General features: G+C 40.8%; 1 protein-coding gene and 1 long non-coding RNA gene across 23 annotated transcripts in view; both read right to left on the reverse strand.

Annotated features, from left to right (window-relative positions):
* The window catches only part of LOC147353209 (uncharacterized), a 159,477-nt gene extending 158,147 nt beyond the window's left edge, over positions 1 to 1,330 (reverse strand). For 3 of the 5 annotated variants that reach the window (XR_015145454.1, XR_015145453.1, XR_015145455.1), the window contains exon 1: positions 109 to 236. This is a non-coding gene — a long non-coding RNA (uncharacterized LOC147353209). Of the gene's footprint in view, positions 1 to 108; positions 237 to 326; positions 772 to 797 lie in introns of those variants that run through there. The other 2 variants (XR_015145457.1, XR_015145458.1) reach the window with 2 other exon arrangements.
* Positions 1,331 to 6,738: 5,408 nt separating this feature from the next.
* The window catches only part of TOX3 (TOX high mobility group box family member 3), a 122,662-nt gene continuing 104,426 nt past the window's right edge, over positions 6,739 to 24,974 (reverse strand). For all 18 annotated transcript variants that reach the window (XM_086350618.1, XM_086350623.1, XM_086350606.1 and 15 more), the window contains exons 4-7: positions 19,793 to 20,062; positions 15,250 to 15,477; positions 13,062 to 13,142; positions 6,739 to 8,650 (exon numbers count right to left, since the gene is read on the reverse strand). In XM_086350618.1, coding sequence (XP_086206744.1) covers positions 7,970 to 8,650; positions 13,062 to 13,142; positions 15,250 to 15,477; positions 19,793 to 20,062 — 1,260 coding nt within the window. In that variant the 3' untranslated portion in view covers positions 6,739 to 7,969. The remainder of the gene's footprint in view (positions 8,651 to 13,061; positions 13,143 to 15,249; positions 15,478 to 19,792; positions 20,063 to 24,974) is intronic.

The following is a 24,974-nucleotide window of genomic DNA, read 5'->3' on the forward strand; positions in this document are numbered from 1 at the left end:
AATGATGACTTTTTTTTCTACATGCAAAAAAATACTGCATTTCTGGGCTTCCCAGGTAGCACTAGTAATAAAGAATGCAGGGGCCAGTAAGAAACGTGGGTTCAGTACCTGGGTCAGGAAGATCCCCTGGAGGAGGACGTGGCAACCCACTCCAGTATTCTTGCCTGGAAATCCCTATGGACAGAGTAGCCTGGTAGGCTCTGGTCCATAGGGTCATAATGAGTAGGACACAACTGAAGCAATTTAGCAGTGGATCAATTAAGGGGAAAAAAAGTACATTTCCCTTGTGGAATTAGCTCTTTGGAAAGAGCTATAACTGTACTCACATTAGTCGGCCAGAATATTCTGAACATCATTAAAAAGTTCCATGCTAGGTATGCCAGCCTTTGGATACAATTTATAAAAATGTTATTATGAAGAAAATGGTGCTAGTCCTTCCAGGTAACCATCCAAACAGCCGAAGATGGATATCTTAATTTGGAATCCAAAAAAAAAGCACACGAGAGGTCAGACTCTATGTAGGTAATTTCCTCAGATGCTATTATTTGTCCCCTGGGAATCCACATATTCAATATCAATTATGGAGGAGAGGATTAAGAATGGGCAGAAAGGGTGAGGGTGGAACAGCAGGTCTGAATGATTTGGGCTAAGATCTTGTATCAGATTTGCAAATTACCAATTAAGGTGGGTTTAGAACATAGCATCATCTTCGCTCATTGCGACAACTTGGAAATTAAGGCTTCCACTGCATGGCAGAGGGATGTTGCTTAACAGGAATATTATCAAAAAGATCTTACTTGATAACAGTAGATCCTTGGAAGCAAGGCAGACTGACCAGAAAGAAAAAGCAGGCAAAAATCTGAAAATAAACATAAGACCTGGATCTCAAAATAACCACGATCCTGTTGACTTTGAATAAGTCACTCAAATACATTATGAATGAAAGCTCCCAAGTGTTCATTCACCAGAATGCTGGTATCTGGTATTACGAATCTGTTAGAATGGTATTCATTTCTATTCAACCTTAGCAAGTGACTATTTTCAAGGTATTTTTAGTAGTGTTTATATAAAGTTAAGACAATAATAAAATCTTGTGGTCAGCAGACATACTTAACTTCTGTATTTCCTTTAACAAGTGGCAGCCTCTGGCAGAACACTGCCCGCTTAATGAGCGAGAAATGGACAGGTAACTTATGAATCAGCGTCCCTACCCATAATCCCTAGGGAGACGCATTCCCTATCCTGTCATTGATTTCCCATGCTCAATATTGATTCACAGGATTCATTAAATTATGTATAACAGTGCACACCTATGTTGTGTTTATCCTTCTCAATTTTCCCTAAAGCCTGTTTCATTTTTCCATTCATAAACACAGAGAAATATCACGCTTTCGCACTTTTGTAGCACCTCCAACCCCAGCATTCGAAGCCCACAGGTCAAAGTTGTTTACCCAAATAGAAAATAATTAGAGAGATCTCAAACAATCAGACTGGAAGATATTCACACTGTAAAAACTGCCATGTGGCATTATGCCCCATTGAGAACACAGGCTAGGGGGCATTTGCTTTGGTTTACTGCATGACTAGCCATGAGGAAAACATGGATTAATTATTCTCTTTGCTACTGTGATGGATTTCTGTCATCTATCTATCTATTAATATCTACCTATTATCTATATATCACCCATTTATTCACACATATATTTATTTATACACCCTACATAAAAACATATGACAGATATAAGTACATGTCAAATATATATGTCATACCTATACAAATATTAGAAGATAAATGAAATAACAGGTCTAGAAGGAGAAGATTTCCATTCCATTTCTGACTATGTCTCTTACAAGCAAAGAGATACTGGAACAAGTCAAGACCCTCGCCCTGCCTCAGTTTCCTGATTTGTGACGTGAGGTTCATTCCTGTACTATCTAGAAAGGGAATTGAATGAGCAAATCCATAGCAAACTGCTTTGAAAAGTGCAGGGTGCTCCACAAATGCTGGGGATATAATGAGATGTTTTACAAAAGAACATTATTTCTCTGCTAAGAAGTGTACATCCACATTCGCGTTTTCTGTCTGTGAAGGTTCTTCTTTGAAATTAAATTGAGACCATAACCAACATCCCTCCCAGTGCTGCCTGAGGTTTTACTCAAGCAACAAAGCAAGGCCTTCTTTTTATCATTCATCGCATTTGAGTTCAAGCACCAAGAGGTACTTTTTACCAGTGGAGAAAATAGCTTTCTTTTCACAGCAGAAACACAGAAAATGCCCTCCCTCTGGATGCTAATGTGAGAATGAGGCTTATTCTGCGGTCGTCTCCCCAAACGCCTCGATTCGGCTTTGTTAGTGGCATGTTTCTGTACCAGGAAGTTGGGAGTGGTAAGAGTGAGTCTGAAGCCATTGCCTTATTATTTATGTGAAGAATTAAAATATTGGGATACATTTTCAAGTGGGAATCTTGTTCCTTTTCTCCTTTGGCTTTTAGGGCCAAATAGATACTCTCATTTTCAAAAGTAAGTTAAGATTAAATCCCTTATGCATTCAATCAACCCTGATTATCATACGTTCCTTACTCAGACACCTTCAGTGCTTTTCGATTTAAGTCCCCAGCTGGGCTTACAGAACTTCTACAAATCTATTCTCAAATTTCCTTTCTAGCCCTTTCTCCTGCTCAGTCTTCCCTCCCCCACCCCATCACCACCCAAAGCACCGTGTGTCCAATTTGCTATATCCTCTACAGCTGTTTTTTGTTTTTGTTTTTAAGATTTGTTTGTTTATTTATTTCTGGCCGTGCTGCATCTTGGTTGCCGTGCGCCGGCTTTCTCTAGTTGAGGCAAGTAGGGGCTACTCTCTAGTTGCAGTGAGCAGGCTTCTCATCACTGTGGTTTCTCTTGTTGCAGAGCATGGGCTCTAGGCACGAGGGCTTTAGTAGTTGCGGTGCATAGGCTTAGCTGCCCCGTGGGATGTGGGATCTTCCCGGACCAAGGATTGAACCCATAGTCCCTGCATTGGCAGGCGTATTCTTAACCACTGGACCACCAGGAAGTCCTCGGTTGCTGTTCTGATGGTGTCTGTGCTTTCAACCCAGGTGACTTTTCTCCTGCTCCTTCTTGTCTGGAGATGCCTCCTTCTATCAGGATGGGGCTTCCCTCTCTGGCCTAGTGAAATTCTGTCCAACCTTTAAGGCACGTCTTAAATGCCAATAATCCCAAGGAGCTTTCCCTAATACCCCTGACCAATTGCAATCCCTTCCCTTTCCAAATAAATTGTAATTTTCTTCAATTACAACAGCAACAAAACCTCATAACCACCCATGTGTGTTCTGTTGGCATATCGATCTACTGAGTGCTTTCCCTACCACAATTGGAAAAAAAAAATTCCCAAAGTTAAGGATGGCTTTTATTTTTTTAACTTGTATTATGGAAAATCTCAAACATATATAAAGTCGTCAACAGAAGGCCCTGTTTATTTTTGCATCTCCTTTGGGATCTATCATAGTGTTTTGCATGTAGCAGAAGTAAATTTAAGTAATTAGGGCCTTAGGCAAATAGAGCTGTCGGTCGGCATCTCTGACTCCACGTTTCCTGGATGGTTACGCTTTTCCTTGGTAACACCCCAGCACGCACAACCCACACACCTGTGGGATCGCAGTCAACACGGGTTAAACCCGTTCACCAACTTTCAGATTTAGGGAAAGTGCTAATCCTCTGAGTTACATCAGACAGTCAGCAAAAAGAACCGTATTTGAGAGGATAAGAACAAAACCTAGATAAGAATATTTTCCAAGAGAATTTTAATCTGGGTGTTATTTATGTGGTCTTTCAAGTAAGGCACATTTCTTCTACACATGAAATATTTGATGGATAATCTTCAAATACAAGGGCTCTTTACACCCATTAGAATCATAGCTTTTCTTTCACCTTGCATTATTAACTGATACAAATATCATTTTGAAGAATCCTCCCTTTATCAAAACCTCATGCCAGACCCTTAATTCTAGCACTTCAGACAGATATTTCAAAAAATTTTGTGCTCACTAGGCCCATTAATTTTTGCTATTACGGTGTATTGTGTGTATGTGTGTGTGTGTGTGTGTGTGTTTGGGGGAAAACGAAATCTTTAAAGCAAACCAGAATTCTTGAGTGATAGATTACACGCCCATGCTGTGTCACTTCCAATTAACTCAAATTGACTGTACACCACGTTATTCTGTGAGTGCATGGAAGATCAATAAATATGGGGAAAATCCAGCCCAGCTCCCCACTTTCCCATCCGATCCTAGTAGGTCTGAGGCGGATCATGCTCCTGTGATGTGTGTGCCACGGCTCAGGCAGGCAGGTGGTGCGGAGACACCATTCAAACTTGGCCTATTCAATCCCAACTCCTCTAACTCGCCATTCATGCATAGCAAAACACCATCTGGTCCTATTTTGCCTCCAGCAATCACAGCTGACCAAAAACGATAATAACAGCTGTTGCAAAACAAAAGCCAAACAAAGGGGGTGGGGAAGGGGGGGAAAGAAAGGTTAGATGGAAGTCCAGTGCTGAAAAATGCTCCGTGAAGTGAGAAATGGGAGAGAAACCATTCAGATGTCTGAATGGACACAGCAGAGGACTTCTACTTAAACCTGAGATATTCATCCATCTGTCTAGAAAGCCTTCAAACCTCCGTCCGGTGGTAATGTATTGCAGAAATTATGCTGGACGAAGGCATTTAAGCTTCTGTTCTGTGAGTTGGGAGCTAACGACCCCATGTCAGCTAGAAAATGAAAACTCCTTATATTCTTTCATCATAAAGCAGGACAGGTTAATGCAAAAAATAGAGCCTGTTTAGCCAGAGTAATAAAATAACTTGCACACGGCAGGGGAGAGAAAAGGTGTGTGTGGCATGGAGGAGGGGATGAGGGGCGCCTTGTTAATGTCGGTGGACCCCTGAAGAGGGAAAGTAGAGAGGTGTCCCACTCATCAGCTTCTATAATGTTCATGCCTATTTTTCATTACCCTGATTCATTTCTGACTTGTAACCAAAAAAAAAAAACACACACACCACATACACCACGTACTTACTTATGTCTCAGAAATAGGAATCAATCCTATGTACAAAATGAAACACAAGTTGACTCATAATATGCTTTTAGCAGATCCTGAGAATAATATGGTAACAAGGTCGGGGAATTTGTTTCATGATTCAAGCTTTTTGACATTTTCAAGATATAGTTTTGCCTGGTGATTAATTTTTGAAACTGCAGTAATTAAGCTATTTCTTTCTTGAAATGGACCGTCAGTGGCTTAGCAACATTTAATCAGATGTGATAAAACCCAAACTTTATAAAAATCATTTAATAGATGATACACCACCTGCTTCTAACTGCAAACAGTTGAAAACAGACTTCATTTGCAATTAAGTCTTATCACTAGTGACATTTTTTTTCCGAGCAATACTTCATGGGCTTTCAAAATGACAATTACAGAACTAATACACAATTACTGTCACATGTAGTTTAGCAATTAATTTTGAAGACATTTGTCTAAAGGTTTCACAACAGAATATAAAATGGTTCTTATTGTTATGTAATGTTAGTTTCAATTCACAGAAAATCTTTTACCATCAGCTCTGCCTCTGATGGGTCTGGTGTAAGCATCTCATTTCTTTGTGGAATACAATTGCCCCCTTGTAGATGTGATTAGGCATCATTCTTAGACTGTTTGAACACTGATACCTGTCAACTAATACATCTCATGAAAAGCTTCAATTTAGACATAAATTTTTGTACAGCCAGAAATCTATAAATTTATAATTAGAATCTCTTGCTGTTCAATATTTGTACATAATACAGAGGACGAGAGGATTATGAAATATTGAAAGCTGAATTCATTATTCATAGCCCACAACATACAGTAAATATTCTTTGAAATACAACAACAACTTTGAGGAATCCATATTCCATTATTTTTTGAATGTCTTGCACACAGTAGCCATGGATACCACCACTCACACCCTCATTTTTTTTTTTCCAGATTAGGATTCTGGTCAGGGTTGACACTTGCTGTTTTTAATTTTCATTTTATCATAAGCAGTTGAAGACTGTTGCCAGTGGTAATTTGCAATTTTTATCAAGACCTCTTCATTATAGCTTCTGACAGGACAGATGCTGTAATTAATCATGCACGACAACTGGGGATAGTGGTCACAGTGTTCTCAAAGAGGAGTCACTACAGAGCAAGAAGAGGGGAAGGAGTGGGCACTGAAATAATTATTTTGGCTTAAGAATTAGCATTCACCAGCCATTTTAATAGCAATAAAGACACAATGCCAGCTAGTTCGAGCCCCAAATAGAAGACGATTGCTTTTTCCTCTAGACATACCTTGCCCTTGCATCTTAATAAAATGATAAGTATAAATGATTACTAATGGTTCTATTTGTTTTGTTATTTTTTGGCCCCACCGCACAATTTGTAGGATCTTAGATCCCCTACCAGTGATCGAACTTGTGCCCTCATCATTGAAAGCTCAGAGTCCTAAACCACTGGGCCACCAGGGAATTCCATTAATGGTTCTATTTCTAATGGTTTAGCTTCTTTTTAACAGGCCCTGGTGTGGGGGCCATGCAATCCACATTCTTAGCTGTAAATCTCATATTTTCAGCTAAAAATAGAAGACACCATGGCTTAAACACAGGTTGGTATGGGATCTATTTCCCCCATCTTCTACATATTCAAGGAACCACAAGTGAAATTTGACGTATCATTTTATTTGAAAAGTGAACAGTTGCCTGGTTGTTGCATCAAAATACAGTCCACAGTTTTTACTGAAATGTGTTTATTCTATAGCAAGATAAAAGCATTTTTGTTTTAGTTAAGCAAAATACAAACAACTTAATTGCTGCTATCATAACTCATAAAAAAGTATAAAACAGCATAAAAACACAATAAGCAACATAGCAATGAATGGTTTATGTCACCAGTGTTTACGTTAAAGCCTCATTTATGAAAACTTTACAACACATGATATGAAAACTTACAACTTTGAAAGAAAATATTTACATTGATTATTCAGATGTGATGCGCCTTTTAAATATTCTACCGGTATTACATCATAATAAAAACTCTTGCTTTTTTTTAAATCTTAACTTTGTAATAACTGTCTTCATTTAAGTGCATTTCCCTTTTAAAAATACAGTGTTTTTAATTTTCGAAACTTGTCACTCAAAACACAGAATATAATATTCACATTCTTTTCTTCTAATTGGAATGAATAGAATGGGCTAACAGTGGTCAGAGTGTTACAACATATACTGTGGTTTGGTTTGGAGAAGTCATGGGTAAAAAGTGAAAAGGAGTCAATCATTGAATCTAATCACTTGCATTTTTTTTTTTTTTTTTTCTGGAGAGATTCAAGGAAAAAAATAAGAGCTTTGGCAAAAGTCTGTGATTTACATTATTTTTTTTTTCATGACAAAAAAATGCCATCAACGATTGACATCATACAAATGTTTGTATGAAACTGGATCTTCAGATTTCAGGTAGTTACTGACTGTGCTTTTTATTTTCAGGGCTTCGGAAGTTCCAGTCGCCTTGAAGTGGGGCTTCTTCACTTCAGGAGAAATAAGGCCATTTGCTATGACTCAGAGAGGCCAGTTTATTATAGTCATCAGTCTGTCCTAGGATTCATGACACGGTTTGATTCACATATTGTAGGTAGAGCCTGAATAAATAAAAAAGCCATCACATAGAAGAGCACAGCTTTTCTTATTAAAAACAGAGTAGTTTCGAGATCTTTCAGCTCCACTGTTTAGTTCTTCTTGCCTATCTAATAGACACTGGAGAGGACCGCCGCGATCGTTACACCTTTCTGCATCACCACCAAAACCCGACTCCACGAGCTGCAGCCGCCTGGGGTGTACCCTCTGACGGCCACTCTCTTCCAGACGCGGCACAACCGCCTGCCCCGCGCGTTCGTCTTTAGAAAATACTGACCTGCGATAATACTTGAGTCTGTGTCTGAGACTGTATCTGCGACGGGTGCTGCTGAGAGGCCGGCTGGGGGCTCCCGAGGGCAGGGATGGGGGACGTGATCTGGGAGGTGACTGGGGAGTGCTGCCGGGGAGAAGGCTGGGACTGATGTTGCATGTGCTGCAGCTGCTGTAGCTGGAGACGCTGCTGCAGCTGCTGCTGGTTGATATGCTGCTGGAGCTGCTGCTGCTGCAGCTGCACGTGGTGCTGAAAATGCTGCTGCTGCAGCTGCTGCTGGAGCTGCTGCTGCTGGAGCTGCTGCTGCTGCAACTGCTGCTGCTGCAACTGCTGCATCTGCTGCTGCTGCTGCTGCTGCGTCTGCACTGAGGGGCTCACCTGGGCGGAGGACGCCGAGCCCACCATGGAGCTGATCAGCGGAGCCCCAAGGTTCGACGGCATGTTGGCGGCGATGGTGACCGACGTGACCATCGGGTTCACGGGGAGTCTCATGGTCAAGGGTTTGGGAGCGATCGACCGAGGGAGCGACGGTTGGAGAGTCTGAGGGGACGCTGACACGGTTCCGTGCTGAGACAGCGGAGGGTTGAGAAGGAGGGAGGAGGTCAGATTGGTGGACGCCAGGGTCTGCTGAACGGAGCGAATGGTCTGGGCTTCTGCTGATTCTGCAGCAGCCTGCATTTGAGGGGAGATGGTTGGAATGTTTTTATAAGGACTGTGAATGGATGACCAAAATGGTCAGCGTTACTCTTGCTTCCCAAGCACTTTGTGGGAGGACTAGGCAGCTCCTCCCGGAGGTGAAGTCCAACTCCCCACGTTTTGAATCTGAGCTGGCTTGGCACCTTTGCTCTGGTCAACAGAGAGTAATGGAAATAAGGCTTCAAAGACTGTCTGTCTCTCTCAGAACCTACTACCAGGTGATGACAGACATGTGGCCCTGGTACCAGACTCAGTTACTAGCTTACTGCCAGCCAGCCCACTGCCACGTATGGTTATAAGTGTGCCAGCTGCACACAGATGAGAAGGATTTGGCGACGCTGCCTTGCCTTGGCCTAGATCTGAAGACCCAGCTAGTTACCTGGCACTCTCTGAGATACACGCTTATCTTTGTAAGTCACTGGGCTTTGAGTCTATACAAGTGTTCCACAGCACTACTGTCCTGAAAGATGACTGATGCACGTTTGAGTGAGTAACAGTTGCTCAGCATTGAACCCTGAACTAAGATCACCACCAAGAACCATTTTGAAAGACAATGAGAATAGACTGCCCGACTCCAAGTCTAGCTCCACTACTCAACAACTCTGTGATTTGCGGCAAGTTCATTCACCCATCTCCATTCACTCCGTTTCCCTATCCATAAAATGGGGTTTAATGGTATTCACCTTGTGTAGGGGTTGTGAGAATTAAATGTACTCATATATAATTGTTAAGCATTTACAACAGTGCCTGGCCTACAGAAAGCACTTGGTAAATGTTAGCTATTTTCACTCATTAACAAGCTCTACTGCCAAAAAATGACTATTACTAGAAAACTTCAAAGCCCTGTATATAATATACAGAGCCATGATTATTTATAACAGTGCTTACTTGCGTATAAGAAAAACATAATTGAATTCTTTAGAAACACTTAATTGAAGAACTTTACAACCTTAGAAATATTTTGGTTTACCAAATACTTTCAAATTTTTCCAAAATTTATCAAAGACGTCATGCATAAGTGGAGAGTGTTCAACTCTCATGTGACTGAACAATCTGATATAAACAAACAATCTGGAGCTCAACATGCAGAGAAACTGCCTAATATATTTTGTACTAAAAACACATAATTACCTCCACAAAAATATTTTACTAATGCAACTGTGATTGGAATGACTTCTCTTAAAGACTACTTTTTCTTCCTATTCTTCATAAAATTAGGGTTTTTTTGGAGGGGAGTAGGGACAGGGGAACTTGGAAGCATCAAGCTGCCATCTACTCTCTTTAATGATTTTGAATGTTTATTTCTAGATTTTTATTACTTACATTTATAAAATCTACTATTAGAAGACACTCGAGGAATGACTTTACATGGAGAATCACTGGAGGTAGGAAAAGCCATGGCTGATGGCTTCTGTTTGAAGACCTTATCAGTGTAAGACTCCATCCGTTGGTGGATAGTTTTCTGATTTTGCACAAAAGCTCAGGGGATGGGGTGGGAGCGGGGGCTGCACATGACTTGAGGGTGGAGGGTCATGTTCTAAAGTCTTTGGTTAAGAAGAAACCCACAAATGTTCATAATGATCTTTAGAAACCATTACGTCATCCACAAAGTAGAATATGCACAGTTTTCTACATGTAAACGACACATTATTTTTAAATACTCAAATATTTAAAAATTGCCAAGACAGTCTTAAGGAAGAAACTACAAGAGATGTCTATACTTAGACACCTGGGCAATCACGCCATTGCACCTTTAAGATGCTCCCCTAGCAGAGAATGGAAAAGCGGATGAGTCTGAAGAGCTCCTGCTCACCTGCTGGTTCTACTCCTTTATGGTTTAATATTAAGCTTCGATTAATTTTGTTGGTTATTCTGAAGACTAAAAGTGATAGCTGAGTCACATCTTAAGGGAGGGAGTTTCAGGCTCTGAATGTAGTGCATGCTCAGTTGCTCCAGTAGTGTCTGACTCTTTGCAACCCTATGGACTATAGCCCGTCAGGCTCCTCTGTCCATGGGATTCTCCAGGCAAGAATACTGGAGTGGGTTGCCATGCCCACCTCCAGGTGATCTTCCCAACTCAGGGAATGAGCCTGAATCTCCTGTGTTTCCTGCATTGCAGGTGGATTCTTTACCGCTGAGCCACTGGAGAGGCCCTCTGAATGTAGAGGCTTAAGTTCAAAGCACATGTGATGCACCCTTGTTTATTATTTCTAATGCTGAGGCTGAAATCTTGCTCCCTGTAATCCCGCTCCTTGAATGAGTTCCATCCAGGACACAGAGATCAAACTTAAGCTTTCCTTCCATGATGGCTGTTATACTTGAGGACCAAAATCAAATGACCCCAAATCCTTGCTTCCATGATTCTTTTAATTATTTAAATATGATTTGACTTTCAGCCCATACCATCATGGGGACAATGAACTAGAGGGCCTTCAATTAGTCACCATTTCTCTTTATATCATGGGGACCAAAAAAGAGAGAACCAATTCTTCAGATGTGATCTAGTCATCAAACTATACAGTTAGATGCTGCTTCCTGTGAGATCACCATATTAGCAGCTATTTCACACTTTAGGGTCTGGTTGAAGTTATTCTAAACTTATACCACAAGGGCCATTTTAGTTGCCTGCTATGTCCCTGGCCATTTAGTTGCCGGCTATAAATTTGAGGTGTTCTCAACTGCCCTGGGGCTTCCCAGGAGGCTCACTGGTAAACAATCTGCCTGCCAAGCAGGAGACACGGGTTTGGTCCCCTAGGTTGGAAGATCCCCTGGAGAAGGAAATGGTGACCCACTCCAGTATTCTTGCCTGGAAAACTCCATGGACAGAGAAGCCTGATGGGCTACAGCCCATGGCATTGCTGGAGCGCGACACGACTTAGCAACTAAACAACAACAGTCCTTACCTATTGAAAAAATAAAAGCAAAACAAACCTACCCCTAAAGAATTTTAGATTTTCTTTTTAAATCACCATCCTATTGGATAGATTTTCCAGTATCCATGGACTCAGTCTATCCATTGGGAAACATTTCTGAATCAGTTTTTAGTATCCGAAAGTAAAACTTTTAAGTTATCCCTTCTAAGTCAGTCATAGACCTGATCAGCCTAATCACAGATGCTATTTCCAGAGTGCACCCTGAGTTACTGGCTCTTGGCTTAAATCCATGTACGGTCAATTCTTCACACTCTAATGCACAAAGATCACCTACACCTGCTTCTGGCTAAGTGAATGAATAAATGATCCTCTTGAGTACATGCACATTGTTACTCTATTCACGTCACGCCATCTAATTAATCAATTCTTAACATCTATAGCCCACACATTCAGTGGTTTTCTACCAATGCGCGAGTCTGCATCCAGAATCGGTGTATCTCTCAATGTGCATCTTCCAGAGTCCCAGAAAAAGGCTTTGCTATGGACCACCTGATGAATATTTTCTCTTTCTAATGAAATGGGCAGTGTCCTAAGAACTGTCAAAGACAACCTCTCTTGATCAGGTTCTGAGCAGCTGCCAATGGTAGCTCTTAATATAAAGAAGAAACAACTCAGGTGAAAAAGGGAAAAAAGGGCTAAATTCTTTTTAAATGGCTTTGCCAGCAACACCGACCATGCCCTGAGGCCCTGTGTGGTACTTTGAGGCCACGACAAAGACAATGAAATGGAATCTCTGCTTGCCAGAGGAAATACATCAAGAGCAAAAACATTAGTTCACATTATCCTCCCCAAAGCCTTTCTAAATTCTAGGAAGGCTAAAGACAAAGTTAATTAAATGTTAAAATAGAAGGTAACAGCTCATGCTCCTTTTGGATCAAGGTAATAATAATCCAGAGTGACATTTGCTTTAGAATACCGGTGCATTTTATAATACAGCAGGGCCCATTGTATACTCTATGTATAATACATGTATACATGTCTTTTTTTTTTAAGTACTTGGAGCATAATTTTATTTTAAATAATCATGAGGTTTATTTATTTATATGATGTGGAACCGTTTGGTCAAAAATGCAACATCCTCTATTACAATAATGCAACCACTGGAGAATTTATGATCTGCTGTCCAAAAATGCCTGAGAAACATACTTCTCAATTTAAATAGAGGACATTAACACAGATCTCAGCCCCTGACAGGAAGAAAGGGGGCTGTTTAAGACTTGTCTAAATAGCTTCAGCCAACACACGCAGAGATCAGTGAATCTTTTGGAAACAGTTTGGATTCATTAGCTTGAATGAACTCTTATTTTTTATGCCATCATTTGAGTTATTTCTAAAGAGAACAAATAAGTTTATGAGTTATTCGAGGTGCTATCTTTTTGAGGAATAGCATTTATGTTTTCAATGCTCCAGGGCTGTTTTCAACTCTCTAACGCAGAGATTGGCCGCTCTTTTACCTTAGAAACGAGGCTGGCCCTGTATGCAGCCAGGGCTTTCAGGTATTCTTTCTTGGCAGCTTCCGTTTTCCTTTTATATACCTATTAAAAGACCACAATTAGCACCACCTTTAGCGTACACATTCTCAGCCATAAAATAACTGCTGTGCAAATTAGGTTGCAACAGAACTCACATAAAAAGTTGGTCTCCCCGGCTTTGATTTTTAAATGTGAAAACACACACACAGGTATTAAAACAAAACCAAACCCTGCCACCCTCACTGGGGCACGGTTTTGATGTTCACTATTACAAACAGAAAAATATTTCGGCTAGCAGCACAGAATTCATGAGAATAACAGCTGAGGGCCTCCTGTTCAGGCAGTAAATAAGGTAATGCGAATGAAATGTGTGGCAAACAGTTTAAATTATAGAAAATTAACAATTTCTCCATCATGTCTTCTTTCCCTCACATCCATTTCTAAACTGAAACAAATCAGAGGATGAAAACCCAGCAACAACAGCGAGAGCGAGTGAAGACAGAAGAGAAAAGATGGAGACCTTTCTTTTTGAGGAAAAAAAAAAATCAGAAATAGTGAAAGATATAAGATTTCCATTAGTGAGACCAATGATTTACATAAATAAATCCCAGTATACAAAACCTGATTTGGGCTTCCTTTTCTTGAACAGTGGTCTGATGGCTAGCTGTTACACCAAAATGCAACTATGTTTTTTTCTCCAGAATTTAAAAGTTAGACGCAGCAGTTTGCCAGCCCCTTAGGATTACATTTCTAGGGTAGAAGACGGGGCTGCTACCTAGAGCATGGAGCTCAGTGCAAACAAACAGGCGGATTCTACAGCAGCATCAGCCCAAGGTAACCAGCTGGTAGGAATGAGTTCTTGATTAAAGGAAGGAAGGAACAGAGAAAGAAAGAAAACCAAGGGTTTTCCATTCTATTCCTGAAACAATTATTCTGGTTTACTACTAACAGGTATAGGATATTCAAAAGCAGAGACATTACTTTGCCAACAAAGGTTCGTCTAGTCAAGGCTATGGTTTTTCCAGTGGTCATGTATGGATGTGAGAGTTGGACTGTGAAGAAAGCTGAGCGCGGAAGAATTGATGCTTTTGAACTGTGGTGTTGGAGAGGACTCTTGAGAGTTCCCTGGACTGCAAGGAGATCCAACCAGTCCATTCTGAAGGAGATCAGTCCTGGGTGTTCTTTGGAAGGACTGATGCTAAAGCTGAAACTCCAGTACTTTGGCCACCTCATGCAAAGAGTTGACTCATTGGAAAAGACTGATGCTGGGAGATTGGGGGCAAGAGGAGAAGGGGACGACAGAAGATGAGATGGCTGGATGGCATCACCAACTCGATGGACGTGAGTTTGAGTGAACTCCGGGAGTTGGTGACGGACAGGGAGGCCTGGCGTGCTGCAATTCATGGGGTCGAAAAGAGTGGGACATGACTGAGTGACTGAACTGAACTGAACTACTACAGGGGTCTATTCTTGTGAGGATCTGTGAAATTAATGCCTATGAATGGTCATTGGAATTTCACGGAGAAGACACAGGAGAACTGAGCCCCAAGGAAGCCATTCTTCTCTGCATTTGTGTGGAGGACTTGCATGGGGAAAGACAGGACACTAGGCCCTAAGGAACTGTCTTCCACCAGCATGGCTAATCTCTCAAGGCCTCTCATACAGCCACATTTTCAAATGAACATGGAATAAAATTTCAAATGCTCCTTGACAATAATGAAACACACAGAGATGGCTTCCAAGTTTGGAAACCCACCAGGAGAGCACAAGGGTTCAGAAAGATGATCAAAAAAAAGCAAGCAGGATGAACTTAATCTCTCTGTAGTGCCCTTTGTGACAAAGTGGGGGTGGGGGGAGGGTTGGGGAAATTCTGCATTATTTAAAATGAAAAGATTATCATAAAAAGTTTATGCTTGCAGGATACTGCCTGGATCTCCTCCAACTCTCTTCTGAATAGGTTCTGAACACACACCCTTTAAGGGAACTGAGAAATCCAGACAAGTGGAAGGTACTTTGGAGTTATATGTTTGTGTTTTTTTAATTCCATAGCTTAGAAAAATGCTTTCATGAGAATCAATCATATTAAGGGGAGGCATTCACCCAGAAAAGGAGTCAGGAATGTTCTTGGAACATTGAGTTATATGGCTGATGGGCCTTTGCCTGAACTTACCTGCTTTTGTTCCTCCCCGAGGCTGTCCCACATAGATGCTACGATTTTTGAGACCTCTCCAAAGGTCGCATTGGGGTTCTGACCTTTAATTGCTGCCTGTGTGTCTCTGAAAAACAGGGCATATGCTGACACTGGCTTCTGTGGCTCATTGGGATCTTTCTTTTTCTTTTTCTTTGGAGTCTTGGGCTTCTTGCCAGAATCTGGAGCAGCTCTTTTCTCTCCGATGGCCTGCAAAGCAAGATGAAAATTCACTGCCTAGAATGTACTTGCAGAGAATGCAGAAAGACTTACTCAGGTCCCCGGTCATTCTTTTAAGGTTTTGTTAAACATCATGAACAGATGAATCACCACCAAAAGAGGGGGAGGGGTAAATTTACTTAGTGTTAACTGGATGGCAGAGATTAGCATTTAGAACATTGATTAATGAGACCCAGAAGTATCTTCAATACATTTGCAACATATGCTTTAAATAGCAATTATGAGTAATGAAAAACAGGACGCTTTGTACCAAACATGTATGTATGTGTGCATGTGTATATGTATGTGTGTGTTACATATGTACCCATAAACAAAATATTTTACATTTTCAGAGGTTTTAGAAGTAAACCTAAATAATATTCAGGATGTTGATCAAACTCAGATATTTTAAATGAGGTCCCATGGCCAAAGACACATACCATCGTATGTATGATTGGTCTGAATTGATTTTTTGAAGCTTGTTTTTTTTTTTTTTTTTTTTACCAGAATTTTACTTTGCTAATGGTCTCCAAAACTCAAATGGAAATTAGCTCTAATTCCTAAGTTTGCACAAAAAGGGAAAGGACACTTTTATTTTCTAAAATAATAAAAACTTGCTAAAGAATAGGATAATAAGGAATGTAAAAGTATCCAAATTCTAACTAGAGCTAGAAAGGAAATTGATACTCTTCATAAAATTAAAAACCAGTAAAATAGCAGCATCAGTAGATACTTAAAATCACCAAGGCTAATAAGAAGACTAGTAAGCAGATGCTTACTATTATCTATAATAAGTAACGCTGCCACAAGAATACTGGCCTAGTGATATTCACACATATTCCCAATGAACTCTGAAATCAAAACTATAGGAATGATATAGATATAGTTTACCAAATTTATATATCACTGAGCTCTAATACTCACCTGCTGCTGCTAAGTCGCTTCAACCATGTCCGACTTGTGCGACCCCATAGATGGCAGCCCACCAGGCTCCCCCGTCCCTGGGATTCTCCAGGCAAGAACACTGGAGTGGATTGCCATTTCCTTCTCCAATGCATGAAAGTGAAAAGTGAAAGTGAAGTCGCTCAGTCGTGTCTGACTCTTCGCGACCCTATGGACTGCAGCCCACCAGGCTCCTCCGTCCATGGGATTTTCCAGGCAAGAGTCCTGGAGTGGGGTGCCATATAACAGACTCATCAGAGAAGCAGGGGAAATGATTCATCAACCTTGTTTTATTCCCCTCCTCATCCCCTAGATTATAATATGATGACTATATTGGAGATAATTTTGCAGTTAACTTTATCAAGAATCCTGAAGTATTTGACAAAATCTGTTTTAAAAGCCAGCTCTGGGCAAGATCAACAGAGATAGATTCAAGTTACTAACGGATTGGCTTTTAATGGCCTTGAGTCTTAAATCTTAACTCAAATTTTCCAAGAGTATCATTACTTTCTGAAAGAGGGTCATTTGGAACTTAATTCAATGACTAGAATTCATAGGGAGGAAACTGATAAGCAACTTTTTTTTGAGAGCTCTGAACCCTAGGAAGCCAGTAACCTTCTTGGTGGGCCTGCTGTTTGCACTATTTGAGTAATAACACACCCATACTTTACACAAGTAGCTTACAGATGTCAGTAGGTATTAAGCTAGACTTCACCTCTCCTCCAAAATGCCATCTTTCATAACTCACACAATGAATTAAATAAAATTCCATAGACGCCACAGTTGTTTTTCTAAATCTTCAGAATAAGTGAAACTTGTATTCTAGTTAATGAATCTGAACTTGCAAATGAGTCAGATGTCTTCTAGTTAGAGCTTCAACTTGAGCCAAATTTTCCTTCAATGAAAAATATTACTTTAGCCACAAGGAAAAAATATATACACAGATTTTTCTAATTGAGTCAAACTCTATTCTTTTCTTGGAAGAGAATTTGGCACTGTTTGCACCAACAATACTCTGACCTATTTCCAGTGTAGCTTTTTCCAAATAGGAGTTCAGTTCCATTCTTTGCAAAACAACATTCAAATGTCGACAACCTTTGTCATCTTCCCTGGACAACCATGACTTGCCACAGTCATCCTTACCTTTTAAGAATAAATCCAAAGTGAAGAATCTCACAAGTTCAAATAAAAGCTCAGATTTAATTCTCCTAAAGAAACTTTGCATAGTTGACTCAAAGGGCTATGAAAAAGTGGAGAAATAGCTTTATTCCAAAGACATAATCAACAATAACATTAATCTTCCTTTTTTCAGCTAAGTTACTTAAAAGATAAACTGGATTCCTTGTCTTTACTCAAAACCTAGACTCTGTCTAAAAATGGAACGAGCTAAGAGTCACATAAAATTTTCTTTATAGAGATGACAATTTCAGATTGATACAGCGGTAAGTATTAAGATCAGTGGGAATGCGAACGAAATGAAAGGAATCTATTTGAATTGTGTAATAGCCAGCTGTAACCCAGCTATATCTTATACACATCCCTTGAGTTTATTATTTCCCACTTCACCCTGCTGAAGTCCTTGTGAGTGTGCGTAGAGACTGCTAAGCAAATTTCTCCACTCTGTGTCCAGTGGGGAGTCAACATATCTGGACAGACCAAACCCTCCTTAAAATCCCTGCCACGTTTCTCCTCTTTTCAGCTAAACTCCCTCCTCTTTTCATCACCTGAAATCTTCTCTAAGCACCTTTTCTTCCATTTCTACTTAAACATAAATGATGCTAAAGGTAAAAATAAATGATGCTTAATATTCTGGCCTTGACTTGTTCCTTACCCACACTAAGAAATTCTGGTTACTTCTATGTGCTCCTATCTGTGTGCCAATGGTTCAAAAATCTATACTTCCATCTCTAACAGACTGAATTCTAGACTCTCTCCAATGGACTGAGTTCTAGACTCAAATGGAAGTGTCTCAAATTCAACCCCTACCATGCCAAACTTTCAGCTTCCCCATGGTGGAGAAAAATAACATTCCTCACTTCCTGGGTTAATCTTCTCCATTTACTGATATCCATGCTGGTTCTCAAACTAAAACCCAACATACCTTTTACTCCTTCAAATTCCAGGCAATTATCAAACCTTAATGGATGATTCTCTCTCTCTTGAATGTCTCACTAATCTCGCACCTCCTGTATGCCTTCCTTTGCTAAAATTAAAGGAAACAAATCATAACAAAAGGATGTTTTAATTGGTTTCCTTCTCTCTGGTCCCTCTCTTTGTAACTCGTTCTATATACAGCCTAAGCTATCTTTCTAAAGCAAAAAATCTGTTCATGCCATTCCTCAATGCAAAGAATTAATCAGCTCTCAACTACCAGCAGGGAAAGGCTACCACATTCCAGCAATTTCTTTCAAGTCCCATTTCTTTCCTCCTCCATGTCACACCATTCATGGTACCCATAAATGGACATATAATTCCTTTGCTCTTTCTACCACAAGGTGGGCCTCTCTCTTCTGCCTCACAAACTTTTGTGTGTCCTCTTAGACCTAATTCAAACATCACCTTCTCAATAAAGTCTTCCTCAAATCACTCTCCAAAGCAGAATCGATGACAGTCTCAGCACACCAGATACATCAGTTATGCCATTAATCACATCTGGAGCTAGTTTTAAACACTCTTACTTGTTCCCAGTGGGAAGTCCCAGGGGCAGCAATTCTCTCTTAAGTCTTTGTATCACCAGAACCAAGTAAAATGCCAAGCACAGAGTAGGTGTACCACACATAATTAATAAATGAGGAATGAGTAATTGTGTAACTAGAATAAGTAACTTTAATGAAACGATGTCTTTTCTAGGCATGCAAAAAAGTCAAACTGGCAACTAAGTTTTTGTTTCAAATTGTGTGTATTTGAATCAGGTATCATTTCCTCCACAAAAGCAAACGTGCAAACCACTGGAACATACCATGTGGTAAACACCTCTGAAGTGCAAGACTGTCCAACGGGCAGCAGTTCAGCCAACTAACCAGATGAAACGTGCCCACCGGGACGTTAATTTAGGACCAGAGCTGTTCAGAATTTCTGAAAAGTCTGGCGCAAGCCTTCTCCTTTGCCGATTTAAGTAAAATTCAGCCTATTAAGTGATTTGCTCAAGGCCTTACAACTAGTAGGAGAAGTCAGATCTCCCAAGTTTCAGTTGAATATACTTTCCACAGAAATAAACAGATATAAAAGAGTTAAGAAAAAATTAAGCTGTCATAAATTTAAGTGCTACTCCACATCCTTGAAGAAAAGGAAGGTAATATTGTGAATGAAGCTTAAACACAAGAACATGGGGGCGATCCCTGTATACTAAAGGCAGTTAACTTACTCTGTTGGTTTCATCAGCGTCCTCCTCGTTGATGGAGCTGGAAGGGGAGGGAGTCGCCGATTTGCTCGCAGGAGGTGAAGGAGACGTGTGGGGCACACTGGCCCCTCCCAAATTCAACCCCAGCTGGGCGCTGAGCTGAGACTGGTTGATGGTGGTGAGCTGGGCAGGCGGCATGATCCCAGAGCGAGCAGCGTCCGTCATGTGGACGATGGACCTCATGATCACAGAGGGATCCTGGCGGTATTGTGAAACTTGTGTGTGGCTCTGATCCTAAAGGGACAACAGAAATGGGAAACTCTTAGTTTTCCCAAACATCAGTGAGCTTGCAGGAGTTGGAGAAGGGGGTCAAAAGGTACCAACTTTCAGTTACAAAATAAATACATCATTGCACTGCCCTGTTGTTCAGTTGTTAAGTCATACCTGACTCTTTGCAACCTGTGCGGCTCCTCTGGCCATGGGGTTTCCCAGGCAAGAATACTAGAGTGTGTTACCACTTCCTGCTCCAGGGGATCTTCTTGACCCAGGGATCAAACTTTGCATCTCCTACATGAGTCTCCTGCACTGTAGGCAGATTCTTTACCGCTGAGCCACCAGAGAAGCCCTAAATACATCATAGGGATGGAATACACAGCCTGGTTGGCTGTAGGTAATAATACTCTATGACATATTTGAAAGTTGCTAAGAGAGTAGATCATAAAGTCTTCATCACAAGAAAAAGAAAAACCATTTTTTTTTGATAACTGTATGATGACAAATGTTAACTATAATTACTGTGGTGATAATTCTGGAATATACACAAATATCCAATCATTATGTTGTACACCTGAAACTAATATGTCAAGTAATACCTCAATTAAAAAGATCAATGAACATAACTTCAGCAGCTCCTTAGATAGGTTTGACTTGTTCCAATTTTGTTAGATCTGATTTATTGCAGGATAATGGTCTCTATTAATTTATTAACTAGAAGGAATCATGCTAGAAAGTTGAAAGGTCAAAAGCACAAAGCCCAAATTATCCAGCCTCAACTGTTACACTGTAGAACTGTCTTGTGTGAGTGTGCGTGCATGCTGTCACGTCTGACTCTTGGCAATCTCACGGACTAGCCCACCAGGCTCCTCTGTCCATGGAATTTTTCAGGCAAGAATACTGGACTGGGTTGCCATTTCCTCCTTCAAGGGATCTTCCTGCCCAGGGATCTCCTGCATCAGGAGGCAGATTGCTTTACCACTGGGCCACCAGGGAAGCCTAGACCTATCGCTGGATGACTTAACTACGTGAAAATAAAGGACTATTAGCAAAGGGAAGAGAAATCTTTACCTCTTGCTCCTTACTGAGGAAACTGATGTCAAGGAAAGGGGTGACGCCGAGGTCTAAGCCTTTCAGGCTCACCAACTCACTGGCCATCCTTCTTCCACACAGAGCTGGTTCAATTATCCTTTCTCCAGCTCTGCAATATGGGGAGAAGCTGTTCTCTATTTTATCCTCCCAGGCCTGCATACGCCATGTAGCAAGGATGGGCTAGGGAAACGCGGAGCAAGCATCTGTTTGCTTCAGGGCACCCTCTCTGTAAAACCCTCTGTGGTTAACCAGAGGATCATTCCAATTCAGAATTATACTGTCAATGGCATCTGGAAGCCATTCCATGTCTTTAGGATTGGATATCACTTTTTTTCATCTTAAACCTGCTTTGTTTTCTTTTGCTTAACCCATCCTGATTTAATGTATTAATGAATTGTTTAAAATATGTATCAGGAGGAGGTAGAGACCATCAGAATTAGCTCCCCTAAAAATTACTGCCGACACTTCAAAAGTAGCCTTCTCTGTTTTGGGGAGGCATAGAAAAGGATTTAGATTTGCTTCTTCTTCTCATTCCAAAGAATACAAAAATGAAGACATGCTTTTCAAATGACTTCATTTAAGTCTTGTCATTTAGAATGAGCCTGCGATTTTCTTGAAACCAAATTCTCTTGACTCACAGTGACCCAGAATCTAATTTTATACATAACCCTATGAATTCTTCTTTTCAATATTTCTCATAAAGCTTATTTTGCTCTTTAAAGAAACAAATGAATTATAAATATTATAATGCCACTAATTCAGAAGCCAAGAGCTATCAATAGGAAACTAGTTGAATAAATTATGATCGATCATGCTACAAAGTATTATGAAGCTTTTTAAAATAATGAATTAGATTTATGTGTATTGACCTAGAGAAGAGTGTCTTCATTTTGGCTCTAATGACATTCTGGACCAGATAATTCTTTGCTGTGGTGGCTGTCCTTTGCATTGTAGGTTGTTAACAGTAACCCTGGTCTCTCCCTGTGTGTGTGTGTTAGTTGCTCAGTCGTATCCAACTCTTTGTGACCACTTGAACTGTAGCCCACCAGGCTCCTCTGTCCATGGAATTCTCCAGGCAAGAATACTGGAGTTGGTTGCCATTCCCTTCTCCAGGGGATCTTCCCGACCCAGGAATCAAACGTGGAGATGCCAATAGCAGCCTCCTTTCCTTCACCAGTCATGACAATCAAAAATGTCTCCAGATATTGCCCCATGGAGGGCAAACTTGCTTCCAGTACTAGAGAGCCACTAATCTAGAATGATATGCAAGATCTAGCAAGTGAAACGGAGAAGGTGATGGCACCCCACTCCAGTACTCTTGCCTGGAAGATCCCATGGATGGAGGAGCCTGGTAGGCCGCAGTCCATGGGGTTGCTAAGAGTCGGACAAGACTCAGCAACTTCACTTTCATTTTTCACTTTCATGCATTGGAGAAGGAAATGGCAACCCACTCCAGTGTTCTTGCCTGGAGAATCCTAGGGATGGGGGAGACTGGTGGGCTACCGCCTATAGGGTCACACAGAGTCAGACATGACTGAAGCGACTTAGCAGCAGCAGCAGCAGCAAGTGAAAAACCAGGTTGCAAAACAGTTATGGAGTATAGCCCCTCTTTTTTGTTTGTTTGTTTGTTTGTTTTTTAAGTTTAGGGACTTCTGCGGTGATCCAGTAGATAAGAATCCACCTTCCAATGCAGGGGATGCAGGTTTGATCCCTGGTCCGGGAACTAAGATTCCACATAGTTGCATCATAACTAGAGAGAAGCCTGTCTGCAGCAAAGGAAGATCCCATACACTGTAACTAAGCCTGGAGGCAACCAAATAAATAAATATTTTTAAAAAGTGTAAACAGTAGTTACATCATACTGGATTGGAGGGGTAAGGAGGGGAGCATCTTAACTTGTCCCATTCACAAAAACACGAAACAAACAAACAGAAACTCAAACACTATAGTTAGGAAAATCTAAAACCAAGAGATAAAAACACTCAAGGAGTCTGTGGCTAATTGTCAGAGTTTACTAGAAAAGATACATATTTTCCATTAATAATTTTTGAGTTATCAAATTCCTATGGAATCCTGGAAAAAGGAGCTCCACATTTCAGAGCAACCCCAACTCTTTTTGTCTCACTAACAAGACACTCTGAAAATACTGCATTCTCCTTGTAGGAGTCCTTCTACAGTCTGGCATTACAAAAGTGGATTTCACGTTATCAGTGTGTCTTAATTTCCTTTTATTGGCACTCTTCACACATTTAGCTATTTCTCTTCAAAAATCTGAGGAGACTGTCCACTCTTCCATGTTCCTTTAAAGTTCTACCATTGCTTACTGATGTTTTTCAGCCCGCCACAACTGGGAATTATGCTATCTTTTTCTTAACTTTAGTCTCCAAATGTATCTTTCAGAGGCTTTTCAAAGATCCTTTCAGACTTCTTTAAATCTAACTATTTTAAAATATCTGCAGGCAACTCCAGAGTATTTTAATTCCAATGGTAAAATAATCAGTTAACTGGCATGGCCACGAAATATGAGGATGTAATTTACACAGCCTTCTCATTAACCAAGAAGCCACTTTGCTTTCTTTACTCCCATGCCCATGAACATCAGCAGGTATAGATACTTGACAGGTGCATCCCAGATGTACAATATTTCAGAGGAATCTCATGGTCACACAGAAGGCCATGGGGTTAGATTTTTGGCTTTGTCCACTCTTCCTGAACTCCACCTGCCATTTATGCATTTGTGATGGACCTAGTTGCCTAAGAGTTCCTGTTGACAAACAGCCAAGGTTCATGAACAAGGAACATCGACTGTGTGTTTCTTCGGATCTGGGACCTGTGCTAAGCTTAGTGTGCACTTTCCAATCCAGTCCTCTAAATAACTTCCTGAGTTAGATACTATTGTACCTATGCTTGGATAAGAAGGATCCCCTAAGCCACAGAGGTAGCTGGGGTGACTGGTTGATGGAGAAACTGTTCTCTAAGTCCCATGGACAGAGGAGCCTGGCGGGCTACAGTCCATGGGGTGGCAAAAGAGTCAGACTTGACTTAGCAACTGAACAAGGACACAGCAAAGGCGCCATGGTGCCACCACTGCTGGCAGCGTGTACTGACAGAGTGGGAGATGAAAGGGCTCTGAACTCTGTGCCATCACCACCCTCCTTTAACAAAAGCAGCTCCATTTTTATTTGTTTCATATAAATTGAGACTCATTTCACTAAAAGAAAAAACGGGGGGTGGTTTCTGAATTGGGGACAGTGTGAAAACCACTCCTGAAGCATACTGGTGGTGGTGGGGCCACAATCTTGCCAAAACTTAGAGCCATCCACGTGGTCTTCAAATCCAAAAAATGCTGGCCCACCTTTCTTATCTCCCACAGGACCATACACCAAGGACCTCTAAAATATTGTCAGGTAACCTGTGAACCACATAATCAATGCAACCAAATGTGCTAGCATCTACCATGGTCCATTGTTATCTGATAATAACTTCCTATGTGTGAGGATTATAGTATAAGAAGATTAATGGTGAAAGTATCTCTTTAGAGAATCAAGTTCCTTTAGGGTCACCAATTATTAACAACCTCCTTGGGGAACCTGGTGATCCTTAACAGCTCCAATCATTTTCTATTTCAAAAAGTAACCTTAAAAAAAAACCTCCTGTGATCTTAGGATTTCCACTTAAGAAGAAAAAGATGTCAGCTCAGTTGAAAAGTATTTATTGAGCACATACGATGTGGCAGGCCAGCGACGCCAGTATACCAATGCTCATATCTTTCAAAACTAGAAAATTACCATGTGATTCTTTTAAACATGACTCTATTTAGACAGAATTTAGAATGGACTAA

This window comes from Bos grunniens, chromosome 18 (genome assembly GCF_055505025.1).
Source record: "Bos grunniens cultivar Pamir isolate PY7600 chromosome 18, Bosgru_T2T1.0, whole genome shotgun sequence".
Taxonomy (NCBI): Eukaryota; Metazoa; Chordata; class Mammalia; order Artiodactyla; family Bovidae; genus Bos; species Bos grunniens.